This window comes from Narcine bancroftii, chromosome 14 (assembly GCF_036971445.1).
Source record: "Narcine bancroftii isolate sNarBan1 chromosome 14, sNarBan1.hap1, whole genome shotgun sequence".
NCBI classification, from domain to species: domain Eukaryota; kingdom Metazoa; phylum Chordata; class Chondrichthyes; order Torpediniformes; family Narcinidae; genus Narcine; species Narcine bancroftii.
This window is the reverse complement of record NC_091482.1, coordinates 26,750,170-26,769,168: the sequence shown is the minus strand read 5'-3', so window position 1 is coordinate 26,769,168 and position 18,999 is coordinate 26,750,170. Positions and strand designations below refer to the sequence as shown.

At 39.7% G+C, this 18,999-nt stretch overlaps 1 protein-coding gene across 11 annotated transcripts in view; it reads right to left on the bottom strand.

The window, feature by feature from the left end:
- LOC138749782 (elastin-like) overlaps positions 1-18,999 on the bottom strand; it is a 270,705-nt gene that overhangs the window by 55,973 nt on the left and 195,733 nt on the right. For 10 of the 11 annotated variants that reach the window (XM_069911643.1, XM_069911638.1, XM_069911640.1 and 7 more), the window contains 5 exons: positions 17,232-17,267; positions 16,935-17,018; positions 9,738-9,773; positions 2,751-2,798; positions 1,254-1,286 (listed from right to left, as the gene is read on the bottom strand). In XM_069911643.1, the coding sequence (XP_069767744.1) occupies positions 1,254-1,286; positions 2,751-2,798; positions 9,738-9,773; positions 16,935-17,018; positions 17,232-17,267 (237 nt within the window). The remainder of the gene's footprint in view (positions 1-1,253; positions 1,287-2,750; positions 2,799-9,737; positions 9,774-16,934; positions 17,019-17,231; positions 17,268-18,999) is intronic. The other variant, XM_069911641.1, reaches the window with a different exon arrangement.

Here is an 18,999-nt window from a genome sequence, read left to right as displayed (position 1 = left end):
TGGAGCACCCATATTAACAGCGGAAGAAATGAATATTATTATATTGGATTAAACATGCAGAATAGACAATTACAAATATTCACTTAACGAGAGTCATCAAAAATATTCTCCTCAGTTCTTCTTACCAGGGCAGACCAGATGAACAACAAACTTTTTATTAATTGTTCGCCAGATCATTAGTTTTCAAATGTTTTTCAGGCATAGACTTTAATCAAATAGTTCACCCATAAAAGTGAACAATAATATCCAGCTAGAGATACAAGAGACTAGAGATGCTGGAATATGAAACAAAAACAAGTGGCTGAAAGAACTCAATGAGTCAGGCAGTATTCATGAATTCAAAAGAATGTTTCAGGATAAAATCCTGCATCAGAATCAACATTTATTGTCATTAAACATGTCACAAATTTATCGTTTCGCAGCAGCATTTACAATGCTATAAATTTGCTATAAAATTACATTTAAAAATAAACAAATTCATGCAAAAATAGGGGAAAGTGAAGTAGTATCTGTGGTTCATTGTCTATTCAGAAATTTGATGGTAGAGGGCAAGAAGCTGTCCTTGTGTTGCTGGGTGTTTGTTGTCAGGCTCCTGTACCTCCTTTGAATGTGAAGGTTGGTTGGGTGAGAATTTGAAACTTTATTTCTGGTCACCCCATTAGGGAAAGAATGAAGAGGCTTTGGAAAGGGTTCAAAAGAAATTTAGTAGGATGCTGCCTGGTTTAAAGGATATGAGCTATTAAGAGAAGTTGGACAAATTTGGATTGGAGCATCAGCAGCTGAGGGAAGACCTAATAGAAATTTATACAATTATGAAACATAAATAAGATGTACAGAATATTTTTCCCAGGGTGAAAATGTTACATATTGGAGGATATGTGTTTAAGGTGAAGTTTTTTCCTGCAAGGAGAACAATAAGTGCATGGTGCATGGAAGCAGGTAAAATGTTAGCATGTGGACAGACACATGAATATACAGGGAGAGAGGGATATGTAAATGCAAGCAGCAGAGTTTTAGTTTAATTTGGCTGAAAGGTTTGTTCTTGGGCTGAATTCTTCTATGAGCTATGAATTTCAGAAGTATGGTTTTCCTAGGTCTAGTAGCTCTATATTTCATTTCTTTTTCCCAAACTGTAAGCTGTGCTCCTTTCTTCGGGGCTTAATAAGTCCATTTTGCTTTTTCCTTTATGTTTTAGTCATGAATAAAAATGAAAGAATGTGATTGTTTATTGAAAATATCAGAAATAGATTTACCTGCATATTTTGCTGCTTTAGCAGCAGCTCCTCCTGTAACGAAGATGCACAAGTAATGAAAACTTTTTCCAAAAATTTTGGCTGATTATTCAATTATATTATTCATTCTTGCATACTCTTTTCCAAGAATCTTATTCCTCGCCATTAATTTATTGTCATTAGTTATTTTCTCCTTTGTAGTCCCTTCCATTTCTGGCCCAAATCACACTTAGGCTATTTAGTTTCCTCAGATGGCTGAGCCCAAACTAAATATTCTCCCTCTAGATACTCGCCCTCCCTCACCCATGAAGCCCCAGATCTTGTCTAGGTGCTGGGCCAAAAGGGAAAAGTGAAAAATCCTCTCAGTGACCCAAATGAAAAGTCTTTTAGCCACCCATTTAATGCTTTTTTCATGGAGTGTATCATTTTGTTCTGCAGTCCTTTAAAGTTGACTTATCAAGAATACAAAGAGGTTTAAAAACAAAAAAAAATGTTTGAAACAATCAGCAAGTCAGATAATATAAGAAAAGCAGAGTTAATGGATCAGGTCAAAAATATTATGATGAAGGGTTATCAGCCAGCATTTTCTGATTTTTATTTTAGATTTTCAACTTCTGCAATCATTAATTTTTACAGCTAGCTTTATGTGGAAAGGGGATACATTCAAACAGTGACGACGATTGTGGAAAAACGATTGCAGCAGAAGTTATGTGCCAGAACTCCGGATTACCTGAGAAATGGAACTTTTTGAAAATTCTCAAACTTTAAAAAATTTAGTGGGCTTTTGTGTGCGAGCTTACTGCATAAGTGCCACAGATTGACAGTGGCAACAAGCGACCATGCTTATTGACTTTATTTTTGTTTAAAATTGCTTGCTTTTATTAATGAAGCATGCTGTATTTGCTAATGAATAAACCATTAAAATTTATATGTTCATTTCTTTCTTAAGCCTCCTTAAACTTGAATTTTAAAAGTACTACCTGTTAGTCCAGAAAATCCAAAAATCCGGACTGACCCAATTCCTGAACAATCCAGATTTTTGGACTTCTACTGTAGTTTGGCCACAATGGAGGATTATGTTCTCTTTTCGTTATTGCATTAAAAGCAAAGTAATTGTTTCAACAATTTACTTGAGTAATACCAGCATCAAAGAATCTGAATTAGTCGAGGAACCTGGGTATTTGCTATTTCAATATAAGGTTGAGTGAAGTTTCATGGAATTGTTCAAAATGAAAATAGACTGGATGGACATGTATTGAAGGGGGATTATATGCTTGGAGGATTCAAGTCTCCTTCAGAGAGCAAGGCCATTGCATTCGTGTGATTAAAAAAAACCCAAGTGTTGAGTCAGGCCACACTTGTATTTTAATTGATGACTGATACAAAATTAGTTATTTAAATTGCAGAGCATGGATTTCTTAGCAGACTGGATAGCAAAGTTCATGAAAATAAAATCTACATATTTCATTCAAATTATCACGATCAAGTTAAAATGTTGTTAATTTCATGTTAAAATACCTGGTACTAATCCTGGAATGCTTCTAGATAAATACCCTGCAAATCCTCCTGCAAGGCAAAAGTAGAAGCCACATAACAAATTATATTTTACATTTTAAATACATTTAATGTTTTCATTATTTACAAAATATCAATGTATATAAACATAATAATGTGAGAGGGCTTGAAAATAATCCAGAGTCAATGAAAATCCAAATATCTCGTATAAAGATAATATAAACACAGGAGAGAAAAGGGCCTCTGAGAGATCAAACAAATTGCTGGAGAAACTCAGTGAATGAGTTGAACAGCAACTGCCAGGAGAAAATGAATTGTTGGCACAAATAAAAGAAACTCTTGGTCAGGATTGAGGGTGGAAAGGGAAGATAGCTTCTGTAAAGGTTTGGGGTGAGACAGGAGCTAGCTGGTAGGTGGACTGATGAAGGATGGTGGGGAAGAGGAATGGTAGAAGCAGACAGGGTGAAGAAAAAAGATGTGTTGTGTCAAATAAGGTAAGGGCAGGTGAACAGTGATGAGCAGAGACACAAAGCTACACGTATTGGAATCTGAAAGGAAGGGAGTTATTTAAGGGCAGATGGAAAGAAATGGGGGAGGGGATCCGTTGAGTAGATAGGTCATGAAAAGGGTGAACAGGAGTCAATACAATAATTGTTGGAGAGAAAAGTGTGAAATATTGACCTTCCTGCTTGCCCAGTTTCTTGTCAGCACACATCTTTAACTTGATTAACAAAGCCAACACCAATCTATTCAGTCAAAAATACTGCATTGTGTGGTGAGATCTGTATAAGCCTTACCACAAAAATCATTGATAGCCATCTAAAAGATATCCAGAATTTAGTCAGCTGTCATTAACAAATTAAAACTATGAATGCCTCTGGCATTCACATATTCTAAAATAACTAATTAAGCTATTAACAAATTACATAAATTATCAAAAATGAAAGATAAATTAACAAAGTTTTTTTATTTTGTGTGTTATATAAACTCAGCTAATTCAAAAAGTATGTACAGTGTCATAGATATAAATGGTTTCCCTCACAACCACTGCATTCCATATAAATGAATAGAGTTTTAACCTGGAGCTGATTCAAGGGCAGATTCTCCAATGAAAGTTAATAACAAGAAGTTAATGCTGAAATGCTGGAATCCATGAATATCCCATTTGTATAGTGCTGTTGGCTGTACCCCAAGAAACATGTGGCAGGAAAGGTCAAAGCTGCCAGCATGTTCAGAAAAAATTGGATTCAAAAAGAAATTACTCAGGAGTTTGGCATTGACTTATTGCCAGACTCAGTCAGAATGTTTCCCACTTGGTTGAAAGAAGCAAGGGAAAAATTGTGAAGGCTCTGACGATATTTTATAATCCTCTTTTGGATCAGCATCACTAGTTTAGTACCACTTAAAAAAGTGAGAGAAAACAGTAGACCCAGTAATTGAAGGCCAATAAGCCTCACATTGATGGTGAGCAAATTGAAATAAAACTACTGATGGATGATTTTAGTCATTATTTAGAAAGACACATATTGTATTAATCAGTCAGAATGCATTGTAAAGCAAAGATTGCATATGACTAATTGTACTTTTGAGAATGTTTTGATCCTTGGCATCCTTGGCGACTTCAACGCTCGCGTCGGCAAAGACTCAGAAACCTGGCCAGGAATCCTTGGCAAGCATGGTGTCAGCAAGTGCAATGACAATGGACACCTCCTGTTGGAGCTCTGTGCAGAACAGCAGCTTGTCATTACTAACACCCTTTTCCAGCAGAGAGACAGCCTGAAGACTACCTGGATGTATCCCCGATCCAAACACTGGCACCTCCTGGACTACGTTCTGATGCGAGGAAGAGACAAACGAGATGTGCTCCACACCAGGATCATGCCCAGTGCGGAATGCCACAATGACCACCTGTAAGCTCAACCTTCACTTCAAGCCAAAGTTCAAGAACAGTGGAGCCCCCAGAAAGACGTTCAATGTTGGAAACTTGCAGTCAGACGAAGTGAGAGGAAACTTCCAGGCAAACCTCCAAGCAAAGCTCGAGGATGCAAACTGCCTCACGGACACGTCTCCTGAAACCCTCTGGGATCAGCTGAAAATGGCCATACTGCAATCCACTGAAGAGGTACTGGGCTTCTCCTCCAGGAAAAACAAGGACTGGTTTGACGAAAACAACCAGGAAATCCAGGAGCGGCTGGCAAAGAAGTGATCTGCCCACCAGGCTCACCTTGCAAAGCCTTCCTGGCCAGAGAAAAAAATGAGCTTTCCATCTCGCATGCAGCCATCTTCAGCGCAAACTCCGGGAGATCCAAAATGAGTGGTGGACTCGCCTCGCCAAACGAACCCAGCTTAGCGCCGACATTGGCGACTTCAGGGCTTTTTATGAGACACTAAAGGCTGTGTACGGCCCCTCACCCCAAGTCCAAAGGCCTCTGCTCAGTTCAGACAGTGAAGTCCTCCTCAGCGACAAGATCTCCAACCTCAATCGATGGTCAGAACATTTCCAATCTCTTTTCAGTGCCAACCACTCAGTCCAAGAATCCACCCTGCTCCAGTTCCCTCAAAAGCCCTTGAGTCTAGAGCTGGATGATGTCGTTAATGTAAAATAACGAATTCTTTCTTTCTTCTTCTTCTTTCTTTGGCTTGGCTTCGCGGATGAAGATTTATGGAGGGGTATGTCCACGTCTGCTGCAGGCTCGTTGGTGACTGACAAGTCCGATGCATGACAGGCAGGCACGGTTGCAGTGGTTGCAAGGGAAAATTGGTTGGTTGGGACAGGAGCGTGGGTATGACAACGGTTCTGTACACGCTAATCTTTGTGTGTTTCTTCAGGTTGTTGTTTTTCCAGACTCTTTTGTGTGGTCTTCCAAAGGCGTTATTTGCCTTGGCGAGTCTGTTGTCTATCTCTTTGTCGATCCTTGCATCAGATGAAATGGTGCAGCCATTAGGTTTACCAGTAGGTAAACTGGTTGACCGTTTTGAGTTCAGTGTGCCCGATGGAGATGTGGGGGGGCTGGTGGTCATGGTGGGGAGCTGGCTGATGGAGGACCTCAGTTTTCTTCAGGCTGATTTCCAGGCCAAACATTCTGGCAGTTTCTGCAAAACAGGACGACATGCGCTGGAGAGCTGGCTCTGAATGGGCAACTAAAGCGGCATCGTCTGCATCATCGTCTGCATCGCTTTGCATGCTGCTTTGAGGTCCTTATTCTAAAATATCTAATTAAGCAATTAACAAGTTACATAAATTATCAAAAATAAAAGATAAATTAACAAAGAGACATATAAGGCAATTTGACAACTGAAAAGTGGCAAAGCAGCAGGTATGGATGGAATCCCCCCCAGAGATCTGGAAGGCTGGCAGCAAAACTCTGCATACCAAACTGCATGCGTTTTTCATGCTCTGCTGGGACCAAGGAAAGCTGCCTCAGGACCTTCGTGATGCCATCATCATCACCCTGTACAAAAACAAAGGCGAGAAATCAGACTGCTTAAACTACAGGGGAATCACGCTGCTCTCCATTGCAGGCAAAATCTTCGCTAGGATTCTCCTTAATAGACTAATACCTAGTGTCACTGAAAATGTCCTCCCAGAATCACAGTGTGGCTTTCGTGCAAACAGAGGAACTACTGACATGGTCTTTGCCCTCAGACAGCTCCAAGAAAAGTGCAGAGAACAAAACAAAGGACTCTACATCACCTTTGTTGACCTCACCAAAGCATTCGACATCGTGAGCAGGAAAGAGCTTTGGAAAATACTAGAGAGCCTCGGATGTCCCCCCAAGTTCCTCAACATGGTTATCCAACTGCACGAAAACCAAGAAGGTCGGGTCAGATATAGCAATGAGCTCTCTGAACCCTTCTCCATTGACAACGGCGTGAAGCAAGGCTGTGTCCTCGCACCAACCCTCTTTTCAATCTTCTTCAGCATGATGCTGAAACAAGCCATGAAAGACTTCAACAATGAAGACGCTGTTTACATCCGGTACCGCACGGATGGCAGTCTCTTCAATTTGAGGCGTCTGCAAGCTCACACCAAGACACAAGAGCAACTTGTCCGTGAACTACTCTTTGCAGACGATGCTGCTTTAGTTGTCCATTCAGAGCCAGCTCTCCAGCACATGACGTCCTGTTTTGCGGAAACTGCCAAGGCAAATAGCGCCTTTGGGAGACTACACAAAAGAGTCTGGAAAAACAACAACCTGAAGAAACACACAAAGATCAGCGTGTACAGAACCGGTGTCATACCCACAGTCCTGTTCGGCTCCGAATCATGGGTCCTCTACTGGCATCACCTATGGCTCCTAGAACGCTTCCATCAGCGCTGTCTCCGCTCCATCCTCAACATTCATTGGAGTGACTTCATCACCAACATCGAAGTACTCGAGCTGGCAGAGTCTGCAAGCATTGATCCACGCTGCTGAAGACCCAACTGCGCTGGGTGGGTCACATCTCCAGAATGGAGGACCATCACCTTCCTAAGATCGTGTTATATGGCGAGCTCTTCACTGGCCACCGAGCCAGAGGTGCACCAAAGAAGAGGTACAAGGACTGCTTAAAGAAATCTCTTGGTGCCTGCCACATTGACCACCGCCAGTGGGCTGATATCGCCTCCAACCATGCATCTTGACGCCTCACAGTTCGGCGGGCAGCAACCTCCTTGGAAGAAGACCGCAGAGCCCACCTCACTGACAAAAGACAAAGGAGGAAAAACCCAACACCCAACCCCAAGCAACCAATTTTTCCTTGCAACCGCTGCAACCGTGCCTGCCTGTCCCCATCGAACTTGTTAGTCACCAACGAGCCTGCAGCAGACGTGGACATACCCCTCCATAAATCTTCGTCCGTGAAGCCAAGCCAAAGAAGATGGTCTACATGGAAATGTTCGATGAAAATTTATATGGCAGACCAGTCTGAAAAGTAAAAGGCCCTGTCATCTAGAAGAAAGTCACTAACACAAGTGATGAACTACCTGCCATATGGAACTATTGGAGAAATCTGGAGTTTTTTACTTTCTCAACATAAGATTGTGAAAGATGAAAAGAATAGACTGAATAGACACACATTTGGGGTTTGATGGTAGATTAAATAGTGTTCCCCTTGGCCTGACTGGGATTGAATGTCTCCTGCATCGAGCCTGACTTCACTATATTCCTATAAGATCTAATCAAGGAATACAGGCAGCAGTTCCATTTTTACTGCAGAATAAAACAAGAGTATAAATTTGTTAACACATCGGATGGCAGAACTGACAAGAATAAGTGCTACATATTCCATGCAAAATATCACAATGAATCTAAAATGCTGTTGACATCACTTCCTGGAATGCTTCCAAATACACCTCTTGCAATGTGAATGGAGGAGTGTTACATAAGACACTATAGTAAATTTGGATTTTTTGAAAATTCTAATTACTGGTATTTATAAGAATGTTAACATTTATCTTACATAAACCTGAATATCAGGGATATTTTAATCTTTTAAATTGCCTCCCAGCTTTGACAAGAGGTATGAAAGACTGACTAATAAAATCAGGGAATAATAAAACATGGAAGGACCCATTTTCCCTATTAACAGAACCAGGCCTTAAACTTTCACTTGATCCTAAGGTATTTTTATTGGGTTATATGAAGAAATTGAGTTTAGAATTAAAGTTAGATGAGTCTCAAATTGCTCTTTGAGATTGGCTTTAGCTGGGGCTAGAAAATGACGAGTATTCAATGGTGGCATTCAGAAAGGAGGTCTTGTATTCCATTAGAAAAGATAGCGTATAATACAAGCCTCGTCTACCAGTGGAAATATTAAACAGGCAGAATACTATTCATAGTCTGAAAATGAGAGGTTATCCATATAAAAGAGATCAGGAAGAACTTCTTTAGCCAGAGGGTCGTGGATGTGTGGAACTCACTGCGGCATACAGCAGTGGAAGCCAGATCGCTGGGAGTATTTTAAAAAGAATGACAAATATCTCTTTAGTGAGGGCATCAAGGGATTATGGGGGAAAGGCCAAAAATGAGAACTAGTGTAGAGTAGCTTAGTGTAGATTTATGTGTTGTCAGACCTTTGGTAGAATAATCAGTTCCACTTCCCTCCTTTTACTCTATGAGCCCTAGAAGTCTCGACTTAAGTTATTTATCCAAAATCCTTATTGAAGTTGGCTTTGGAACCTGCATTCCAAGTTAAAACTTAGTTTTATTCCAATTTGTTTTGTCATATTCAAAAACATTTGGCCTTATAGTTATTTTGTTTGATTTCTAAAATACACATTAACTATTTTTACATAAACTATATATAAATTTAGCCTAATAACTTGAAATTAAGAGTGTCAGTAAACATTTTTTTGCATCTTTTAAAGAAATCTCATAAAGGGACAAAGACCTTAACACTAGAACCTGGTACAAATCAGCATTAATAAAACCAAAGAGTAGTCAAACAAGGTAATGGAAGAACAGCACATTTTGGAAAGAGAAGTTCAACAATTTGCTTGAGCTTGGATCCTGGCAGTGTTACTCTTCAGATCTGGTTTTTTTCTATGATCTCCCAATTAGGCACTTGATTACTGGTGACTAAACAATATAGTGCAGGATTCTGAATTTTCTTGTTTTTTTTTCTCAAATGGAGACAGGTACTTGCTCCTATCAACTGGTTAAGTCTAGACAGAATTATGAAACTTCTTTGCCAATATTTCAAATTCTGTGCAGATTTGCAGTGGATATTGTTTATTTTATATGTACCATACACTATATCAAAACAGATTCTAAAAGGTAAATGCCAGCAAAAATTGGTAAATATTTCTAATCTGGTATTATTTTTTGTTAAATATATAGTATTATGAAAATAACCACCAAAGTTTCAATATTACTTCTATTCCAATTCCTCTGGAAAAAAAACCCATTATGACAACATTGTGGCTGGGATAAAATTCTTTGCTTGATGAGGAATTTAATTGTCATAATTCAAAAATTATGTTGTTTTTGTTAATGTCAAAAGTGTTACCTCTATACTTAGCAGCTTGAGCTGTTGCATATCCACCTATAATGACACGAAATCAACAATTTATAATCCAGCAATGATTAATGATATATATTGTAAAGTAATAATTAACAATATTGTCTCACTTCAGCGAAACACTTTAGAAAAATAAATATTAATGCAAAATATTGTGACCAAAAATCAAAATATGGAGATCTTTAAAATCACATAAAATAGTGGTGTTTGATCCTATTGTTAGGTCATTGTCTTGAAATATTATCTCTGTTTCTTTCTTTGGAGATACTTCCTGACAGGGGATTCTGTGGACAGAGCAAGGAAAACCAGATGGTGGTTTGCCTCTCTGGTGCCAGGGTCCAGGGTTGCTGCTCGAGTCCAGGACATCTTAAAGGGGGAGGAAGATGAGACAGAAGTTGTGGTACATGTTGGTACCAACGACATGGGGAGAAATAGAGAAGAGGTCCTGAAAAGTGGGTACAGGGAGCTAGGTAGAGAGTTAAAAAGAAGGACCGCAAAGGGAGTAATCTCGGGATTACTGCCTGTGCCATGCGACAGTGGGAGCAGGAATAGAATGAGATGGAGGATGAACACGTGGCTGAAAGGGTGGAGCAGAGGGCAAGGATTCAAGTTTGTGGATCACTGGGACCATTTTTGGGGTAGGTGTGACCTGTACAAAAAGGTCAGGCTGCATTTGAACCCCAGGGGGACAAGGATTCTGACGGTTTGCTAGGGTTACTCAGGAGACTTTAAACTAGAATAGCTGGGGGGAGGGAACCAAATGAAGGAGAACAGCAAGGAGAAGGTGAGAGTGCTATCAGAGAAAGCTTGTAGACAGTGCTTGAGGGGGTGGGGGGAAGTCAGGTGATAGAAAAGGGGGATGCTCTATACGAAGATGGACAGAGGTCGATTACAAAAGATCATAAGAGAGCTGTTGGTATAGATAGGAGCATACAGGAAGTAAAAAGTAGGAAATCTCTAAAATGCATATATTTTATAGCTAGGAGCATTGTAAGGAAGGTGGATGAGCAGAAGCTATGGATTGACACTTTGGAAGTATGATGTGGTAGCAATTAGTGAAACATGGTTACAGGAGGGATGTGACTGGCAGCTAAATATTCCTGGATTTAGTTGCTTTAGATGAGATAGAACCAGGGGAAGGGGGGCAAGAGGGGGTGGGGTTGAACTACTTGATAGGGAAAATATTACAGCGGTGCTTAGGTGCGATATAATAGAAGGCTTGTCCAGGGAGGCAATTTGGGTGGAATTGAGGAATGGGAAAGGGGAAGTTACAATTAAAGGGGTGTATTATAGACCACCAAATGGGGAATGTGAATTAGAGGAACAAATTAGTAGGGAGATAGCAGATATTTGTAATAAGCACAGGGTAGTGATTGTGGGGGATTTTAATTTTCTGAATATTGATTGAGAAACCCATTCCGTGAAAGGGCTGGATGGGTTTGAGTTTGTAAAATGTGTGCAGGATAGCTTTTTACATCAATACGTGGAGGTACCAACTAGAGAGGGAGCTGTGTTGGATTTACTGTTGGGGAACGAGATGGGTCAGGTGACAGAGGTATGTGTTGGGGAGATCTTTGGGTCCAGTGATCATAATGCCATTAGCTTCAAGGTAATTATGGAAAAGGATAGGTCTGGGCCCAGAGTTGAGGTTTTTGAGTGGGGAAAAGCTAGGTTTGAGGAGATGTGAAAGGGTTTACAAGGGGTGGTTTGGGACAATTTGTTTTCTGGGAAGGATGTAATAGAGAAATGAAGGGTCTTTTAAAGGAGAGGTTTTAAGAGTACAAAATCTTTATAAAACTGTTAGGTTGAAAGGGAAGGTCAAAAGTTTGAAAGAGCCGTGGTTCTCAAGGGATATTGGAAACGGTTCAAAAAAAGAGGGAGTACTACAATAAATATAAGAAACAGGGAAAACAAGATATTTGGGTACTATATTGAATGTAAAAGGAATCTTAAGAAAGAAATTAGAAAAGCTAAAAGAAGGTATGAGGAGGCTATAGCAAGCAGGGTGAATATAAATTCAAAAGGTTCCTTTGTTTAAAAAGGGTTTGTGGAGCAAGCGTAGCAATTATCAGCCTGTAAGTCTGTGGTAGGTAAATTGATGGAAAGTGTTCTTAGAGATAGTATATATAAGTATATAGAGGGACAGGGTCTGATCAGGGACACTCAACACGGATTTGTGCATGGAAGGTTGTGTTTGACCAATCTTGTTGAAATTTTTGAAGAGGTGACTAGGAATGTTGATGAGGGTAGAGCAGTGGATGTTGTCTATATGGACTTCAATAAGGCTTTCGATAAGGTTCCACATGGGAGGTTAGTTTGGAAGACTAAGTCCCTGGGTATTAATTTGGAGATAGTCAAATGGATTCAACAGTGGCTGGAAGGAAAGTGCCAGAGAGTAGTAGTAGATAAACGTTTGTCAGGATGGAGGCCAGTGATAAGTGGTGTACCTCAGGGTTTGGTATTGGGACCGTTGCTGTTTGTCATATATATTAATGATCGGGATTAATGATATATATTAATATGGTGTGGTAAATTGGATAAGTAAATATGCAGATGATAGTAAAGTAGGGGGAATTGTGGATGATGAAGAGGATTTTCAAAGATTGCAGAGGGATTTAAACTGCTTAGAGGAGGGGGCAGAATGATGTCAGATGGAGTTTAATGCTGATAAGTGTGAGGTGCTTCATTTTGGAAAGAATAATCAAAGCAAGACATATGTGGTAAATGGGAGGGCATTGAAGAATGCGGTGGAGCAGAAAGATCTAGGAATAACGGTGCATTGTTTGATGAGGGTAGGAGTGCTTGTGGATAGGGTGGTGAAGAAGGCCTTTAGTATGCTTGCCTATATAAATCAGTGCATAGAATATAGGAGTTGGGAAGTAATGATGAAACTGGACAAGGCATTGGTGAGGCCAAATTTAGAGTACTGTGTGCAGTTCTGGTCACCGATTTCTAGGAAGGATATTAATAAGATAGAGAGAGTGCAGAGAAGATTTACAAAAATGTTGCCTGGGTTTCAGCATCTGGAATACAAGGAAAGATTGAACAAATTAGGTCTTTATTTCTTGGAACGTAGAAGGCTGAGAGGGGATTTGATAGAGGTGTTTAAGATAATGAGAGGGATAGATAGAGTTGATGTGGAAAGGCTTTTCCCATTGAGAGTAGAAGAGATGGATACAAGAGGTAATGGATTGAGAGTTGACAGGTAAAGTTTTAGGAGTAACATGAGGGGGAACTTCTTTACTCAGAGAGTGGTTACTGTGTGGAATGGGCTTCCGGGAAAGGTGGTGGAGGCAGGGTCAATTTTGTCATTTAAGAAAGAGTTGGATAAGTATATGGATGGGAGGAGGATGGAGGGATATGGGCAGAGTGCTGGTAAGTGGGATTAGAGGAGGGTACTTGGATCAGTGTGGACTAGAAGGGCCAAATTGGCTTATTTCCGTGCTGTAATTGTTATATGGTTATATGGTTATTTCCAGTATTTTCTCTTTTCATATAAAGCACATTCATCTGTAATTCCCATCTAAAAGGTGTGAATTAATACCATGGATGATCAGGAAAATTGTACCATTCTTTGGTTATCTCATGATTAATTTAGAGAAAACTTGGCAAAGCAAAGGTTTTGTGAGAAACCATTTGACTACTATTAAATCTCCAGCTCATTGATGCCCCAGGAATTATTTCCCAAGAAATGTGAACTTACTCAGAATCTAAGAATTTGCATATGGACTAGAGTCATTGTGTGTGAAGTTCCATAATTCATCAGACATTTGAAATTTTATTTTTTTAAAATTTGGAGATCCTTCGAGCCCATAAGCCTGTGCCGTCCAAATACCCAAATTTACCTACAACCCCCCTGGATGTTTTGAAGAGCACCCAGAGGAAGCCCACAAAGTCATGGGGAGAACATACAAACTCCTTACAGACACTGCTGGATTTGAACCCGGGCTCTGGCAACTGTAATCCCATCCCTAAATTCATGCAGGAAAGAAAAATTGAGGCTCAGATTATTGTTTAAATGGTGAAAGATTACAGCATGGTCTAGTGCAGAGGAACTCGGGAGTGCTTGGACATAAACTGCAAAATTGCATGGTTTGTAAGTGCAAGAGACAATCAAGAAGACAAATGGAATGTTGGCCTTCATTGCTAGAGGGATTGAATTTAGGAATAAGGGGGTTCTGCTGATACTGTACAGGGTACTGGTGAGGCTGCCCCTGGATAATTATGTTCAGTTCTGGTCACCTTACTTGAGAAAGGATATACTGGCTTTGGAGGATGTGCAGAGGAAATTCATCAAATTGATTCTGGAGATCAGGATGTTAGCCTATGAGGAGAAAGTCAAGTGAATTCAGAAGAGTGAGAGGGGATCTAACAGAAACATTTAAAATTATGAAAGGAATAAACAAGATAAAGTAGTAAAGTTATTTCCACTGGTAGGTAAGATTAGAACTTGAGATTTGGGGGAGTAGATTTAGGAAAGAGATAAGGATGAATTGCTTTTCCCAGAGTAATGGATCTGTGGAATTCTCTCCTTAAGGAAGCAGTCAAGGCCTGCTTCATTAAATATATTCATTAAACATATTTAAGACAGTTAGATCGATTTAGGGGAATTAAGGGTTATAGGGAAAATGATAATGAGTTAATTGTTGTACATATTGTACAATGCCCATACCAAGGAAATTCTTACTGACAGGTACTTCATAAAAAAACAACTATAGAAGCATACATTAAATTGAAGAGATTATAATTACAAAAGATAGATAATAAATATTCAGTTATTGCAGTGCAAGAAAAAATTTCCATTGCTTTCATGCAGACAGCATTGTTTGTGATTGCAGAGTACAGTGGTGTAACGGGGAGGAAAGATAGCCATGGGAAAGAAAATGTTTTTGAACCTAGAGGTGCTGTCCTTCAGACTTCTGTACCCACTGTCTGAAGGTGGCAGTAAGAGGTCGTGGCCAGTGTTTGAGGGGTCCTCTGTGAAATTCCTGAGGCAGCTCCTCACATATTGATGAGGAAAAGGCAGGTAATTGGAGTCAAATTCACAACCAGATCAGCCATGATCTTATTGAATGGTGGAGCAGGCTTGACAGGCCAGATGGCTTACTTATTTCTTATATTCTTTTCTGATGTTGTGTTTCTAGAAATTAATTTTGTTGTTCCTATTCCAGTTTTAAGATGTTTAAACTGTCTTCCAAGGGAAGTGTAGATATGTATCAATTGAAAACAAATTTTATTTGCAGAAAAGTTGATTAATATATTAGGAAGGCTTAGCTTTACAAGTGTGGTGTCCATTGAGTAATCATTCATGTCACAGAATGCTCAAGAACAATCAGACCTTTAAAGATGAAGTGTTTCTATAGCCATGTTTTTTTTTTCCCTCAATTTCATGAGGCAATCCATAAAAAGACTAAGCTTTTGGTCTGTTAGGACACCCATGTGAGATGATATGTACTTGTCAGATTTTCCAGGTGACCCAAAACTTATCAGAACCAATTAAACATAAATGCAGAAAAGGTTGATAACACTCAGTAGGTCAGACAAAGGCTGTGGAATAAGATGCAGACTTTACATTTCAAGTCAAGTGTACAAATTAATCATGAAGTGATTAATGCTTAATGTAGTACAAAGCAGACGTTTATTCTCACACTTAAATTGCTTGTATGATCATGTTGCCTAACAATCCTTTCCTCTTCAAATTGTACAATCAGGCCAATTTATATTCCTTTGAGCCACTGGACTAGAATTGTTTAAAATCTGAAGGTGACATACCCAATCATAACAACAAACAATGCACTTCCAGTTGTTTTCCATTTGTTGGCATGGCGAGCTGCCAAATGTTCAGATAATAAGCCAGAAGCAAGCAAAAGTTTCAACTACTGAACAATGGAGTCTAGAACTCCTAGAATTGGAGTCTCTTAGTTCCAAAATGGACAGTTCAAAGGTTGAAAATTTCTCCTAAGAACATTTGTTTTACCTTGTTTTTGTGTCAAGCCATAATCATAGCTTAAGAAGACAGGAGCTAAAGAAGACAAGAACTCAAGAATTTAAGAGTAGGCCACTGGCTGATCTATTGTACTACTGGCCAACCAGCGATCTCCTGTTATCAAAAGCCACATCGCATTGCCCAGCAACCAGCCAATCAGGTGCATGCCTACCCATAACCCTGAGCACATACTGTCATTAGCTGGCCCCGCTAATTGGCCCCTATTCTGCAGAGAGGGAAATTCAAGCACTCTCATTGGTCCCTGCTCAGCAGAGGAGGACATATTGAGTCTGAGCGGGCACTTTTTCTCTCTCTTTTTCCTCCATGTGTTGATGCTCCTGCTCCCTGCCCAGATCCTGGTCACTACGGTGGATGCCATCTGTGAGGACCACAGATAACAGGGCTCCCTAAGGCTGGCCAGGGCATCTTGGTGCATGGAGATACTGGAGCAGAACCACAATCCTCCATATCCCCTGGGGTGGGAGGCTATGAAATTCCCGTGGGTAGCCCTGAGACAAGGTCACATTTTCCCTCGGGGTCTAAAACTCAAGTAATCCTCCCCTCTTGCCTCCCACTGCACTGAGCCCCTTCCTTCCCCAATGAGTCCCACAGTTGGGTAAATGTCAGCGCAAATGTGTGTGTGAGTGTGTGTGTGAACGGGAGAGCCATTGCATTATTTTATTGTTCAACTGGTTATCAAATAAAGATCATTGGTGATTGTGATTCGAGTCTTGGAGCTTGCTTTCTGCTGCACCCCACAAACCATTACATACATCTATTCAATGCCTCCTTGTATTTTCTGATCCAGTTCCTCATCATCTTCATTTCCGCAGTCTTCAAATATTTATGTGTCTCCTCTTTACTTCCAATGATCTAGCCAAAGATTCACCACCCTCTGCAAGAAGAATTTCTTTGGAACCTGAGTTTAAAATAACCTCCTGTTGATTTGCAACCATGTCCTTCAATTAAGATCCTCTCAGAGGTGGAAATTATTCAATTTTTACCCTGGATCTCTATAGATTTTATTAAGAATACCTGCAAATATTCTAAACTTCAAAGAATACAGACTGTGTTTACAATACAACTGTAACACAGATGCAAAGTGCAATACTAACACAAAAAACTGAATTATAGAATAAACAAAAATCAAACTTTAGTTCACTGAAATAATTCTAATATATTATTTGTGATCAAATTACCTGCAAGGCCCCCTGAAACACCTCCAGGTACACCTCCTGGTAAGTCTCTAGTTAAAGCTCCAAGAATGCCTCCTGGTACTCTCCCTGGAATGCCAGGACAGGACATTTATAATCATTATTGTAATCATCCAAACTAAACAAACAAATTTATACATAATACATAAATGTAATCTGTTTTAAAATGTTTGTATGTGACCTACACTAACAAAAACCTGCCACACTTTATCTCCCAAAATCACATCTATATACAATATAAAACAACATATTCTGTCACACTATGAATTGAGAAAAAGTTACCTCCATATTTTGCAGCTTTAGCTGCCGCATATCCACCTACAAGGACAGAGGATTCACAAATTATGTCAGAGCAGGGGTAGCTTCATACAGAATAGAATATAAATAAATAATAATATGAGATTAATGGCATTTTCTCATTTCAGAAAAGGACAAATTTGGAAAATATATGTTCACATTCAACTGAACAATGCATTAATCTTCGATGATGCAAACGGAATAAGAAAAGACTATTTGTTCAATAAATCTTATTCCATAAAGAGACCACTGACAGATAGAATAAGGGAAAAGAGTGGAGAGATATTAAACAAAACTATTGTTTTTGCCTTTAGAAACATCACCTCTAAAAGCATTGCAGAAATTTAGATACAGACACAATCATTATCACAGGATTAAAACGTGCACAACAAATTGAGGGCTACAAAAGCCATTAAATTTCCAGCCCTAATATTCTTCAGCCTCAGGTTAAAATAGAAAGTGAATGCAGAGCTGATGGATACATTAATAATCAATTTCCGAAGTTCTCGATGAGATACTGGAAAGGGTATGGCAGTACAGCGAGCATTAACTACTCATGTCTCCAGAATGGAGGACCATCGCCTTCCCAAGATCGTGGCCACCGTGTCAGAGGTGCACCAAATAAGAGGTACAAGGACTGCCTAAAGAAATCTCTTGGTGCTTGCCACATTGACCACCGCCAGTGGGCTGATATCGCCTCAAACCGTGCATCTTGGCGCCTCACAGTTCGGCAGGCAGCAACCTCCTTGGAAGAAGACTGCAGAGCCCACCTCACTGACAAAAGACAAAGGAGGAAAAACCCAACACCCAACCCCAAGCAACCAATTTTCCCTTGCAACCGCTGCAACCATGTCTGCCTGTCCTGCATCGGACTTGTCAGCCGCAAACGAGCCTGCAGCTGACGTGGACATTACCCCTCCATAAATCTTCGTCCGCGAAGCCAAGCCAAAGAACTATACTTCAACTCTTGAAGAATGGAGAGATGGAGAAAACAGAAAATTGTGACTGGTTGGTCCAAAGTAAGTTGCTTGGAAAATCCTGAATCCATTATGAACAAAATAATATTACAGTATGTAGAAAACACCTATAACTTATCTTGATCTCTCCCTTAGATCCACAAGGAGCACTATGGGAACACCAGATGGTCCAAAAGATTGTAAACCATCATCATGGAACATTAATTGATTTTCTTTTCATAGATTCCGACTGATCTGTATTTTCCAGTATCTTCTATTTTTATTTGAGAGAAGATAGGCTGGACAATGTAACATCAAAACAATAGCACCAATCAAATCAATATTATATCTATTGAAAACTGCCTGCTGGTTGCATTACAGGGGTCAGCACATTCCTTACTTCTGATTTCTGTGTCTGTATATTGCAATCTTTAACACATCAGCCATGGTTCTCTAAAACATACTAGACTGCTTTGATGCCCAAAGTCAGCTTGATCCAATTTTCAGGTAAATTTTTTTAAAGGCAGGTTTTTGAATGCATGTAATTGTAATTTTTGAATCTTATACTAGGATTCCCAAACTGCTGAATGGTCTTTCAGGACAGAGAGGACAGCTAAGAAAATACTTTATTGACCTTTTTAAATAACTCTAGTATTCACCTTGACACTGACACAATAACTGGGAAAGCACTTCTGAATGGAAAATGAGCCTGCATTCTGTCCATAATTGCATAAAATGAGAGTAAAGTAAGCAAATTTCTAAACTTGTGAGAACTTGCTTAGACATTGAGCTCAAAT